The 1,794-nt window shown below is 36.2% G+C and overlaps 1 protein-coding gene across 11 annotated transcripts in view; it reads right to left on the minus strand.

Moving 5' to 3' along the window:
• Positions 1–362, minus strand: part of limch1b (LIM and calponin homology domains 1b) — a 100,969-nt gene extending 100,607 nt beyond the window's left edge. For 2 of the 11 annotated variants that reach the window (XM_067456741.1, XM_067456743.1), the window contains exon 1: positions 1–278. This exon is cut by the window's left edge and continues 24 nt beyond it. In XM_067456741.1, coding sequence (XP_067312842.1) covers positions 1–156 — 156 coding nt within the window. In that variant the 5' untranslated portion in view covers positions 157–278. The other 9 variants (XM_067456746.1, XM_067456745.1, XR_010908299.1 and 6 more) reach the window with 8 other exon arrangements.
• Between the last annotated feature and the right edge of the window lie 1,432 nt (positions 363–1,794).

Raw genomic sequence — 1,794 nt, forward strand, 5'->3', positions numbered from 1 at the left:
CACCGCAGGTTCTGGCGCCGGTTCGGTGTGATGACGAGGCTGATGACGAGGCTGATGATGATGATGATGATGTTGATGTTGATGACGAGGGTGATTTTGATGATGATGAGGCTGCAGAGGAAGATGCCGTCCTGCATCCGAACCTCGACTTGCCATGTAGAGCGCGCGCCCGATGAGAGCCGGGAAGACTCGCAACTCGCCAGATAAAGTTATGTCAGGACTGTGTGTGTGTGTGTGTGTGTCGTGACGCAGGGCTGCCGCACTCGCGCATGAGATGAGAGACGCGTGTGCGCCTCAGACAGCCAATCAGAACGCAGCTTCGCATCCCAGGACGGCCCACCGGCCCAAACAGCCAATCAGAGCTGAGCATTACTCCCCAGCACCGCCCACTTCACACGCCCTGCTCCAGGGGCCGCACTTCATAAACTTTCTTAAATAATGAATAAACCCATATGAAGATGCATTCACAGATTCACACACAGCTGTTCCAGACAGAAGCCGCTGTGAACATCACTCCATCAAACATTATTTACATTACTGTTCTCTCTTTTAAATGTGGACTGAGTTCTGCTGAGATACAATAAAGATAACTAGATCTGGAAAACATGTAATATACAACAAAGAAAACATATTAATACACATATACAAAAAAAGAAGAAAAAAAGGACAAAATCAACAAACAAAATGTCACACCGTACAAACCTTTAATAAATCAATTTAAAAAAGTATATTCATTAAGAATATAACAAGTCTTTCTTGCTTTTTATTCACAATATTCTCCAAACTGGTGGAATAGTCCTGAAGAAAATGAAGAAAATGTGTCTCGGATCCTGAACATTTCTTCTTGTGTATATGACATTTTACCAAAATAATAAAAAGTTGTACAATAAAGGTGAAATTATTATTATTATTATTATTATTATTATTATTATTATTATTATTATTATTGTTATTATTATTATTATTATTATTATTATTATTATTATTATTATTATTATTACATTCGTTGGAATAATACATAAATATATCAAAATTATTTAATTTAAATATAACATTTGTTTTCCTTCAAGTGAAATTTTCCACGTCCACCCAAAAAATCTTTGTGTATAATCACAAAATAGATGAATAATGGATTATTTTTCTCTTGAACACTAATCACATGAATAATCAATATCTAAATTAAACCTCTCTAACACACTTTTAGCTGGATATATCCCATTTAACACTTTACATGTAACTTATATTACTTTATTATTTCAGCAGTATACTTCACAAATACGCAAGCTTTATTCCATCTAGATAAACCGTGCAGTGTTTGAACTGATGCTTCATGACGAAATCTTTTTATTTATTTTTTGTATTAGAACTTATAAACATAGCATACATTTACATATTTAACAAGACATCCAAAAAGATAAGAACAAATGCATACATTGTATGAAGTAACACAATAATAAAAAAAAACTGTCAGTTTTCCAGTAGCTTCACCTCTTTAGTGAATAAAAGAGTATCTGTACGTTTAGTTATTAATGGAATGAAGAGACTCCATATAGAGATGAGAATCAGCCTTAAAGGGGGGGTGAAACACTCAGTTTCAGTCAGTGTCATGTCAATCTTGGGTACCTATAGAGTAGCATTGCATCCTGCATATCTCCGAAAAGTCTTTATTTTTTTTATAATTATATAAGAAAGATGCGCTGTTCCGAGTCTTTCCGAAAAAAGCCGAGCGGGTGGGGGCGTGTCGTGTGGGCGGAGCAAAATAATGACGTGTGCAGCAGCGCGCTGTGTGTTGAG

Source organism: Pseudorasbora parva, chromosome 11, assembly GCF_024679245.1.
Source record: "Pseudorasbora parva isolate DD20220531a chromosome 11, ASM2467924v1, whole genome shotgun sequence".
NCBI classification, from domain to species: Eukaryota; Metazoa; Chordata; class Actinopteri; order Cypriniformes; family Gobionidae; genus Pseudorasbora; species Pseudorasbora parva.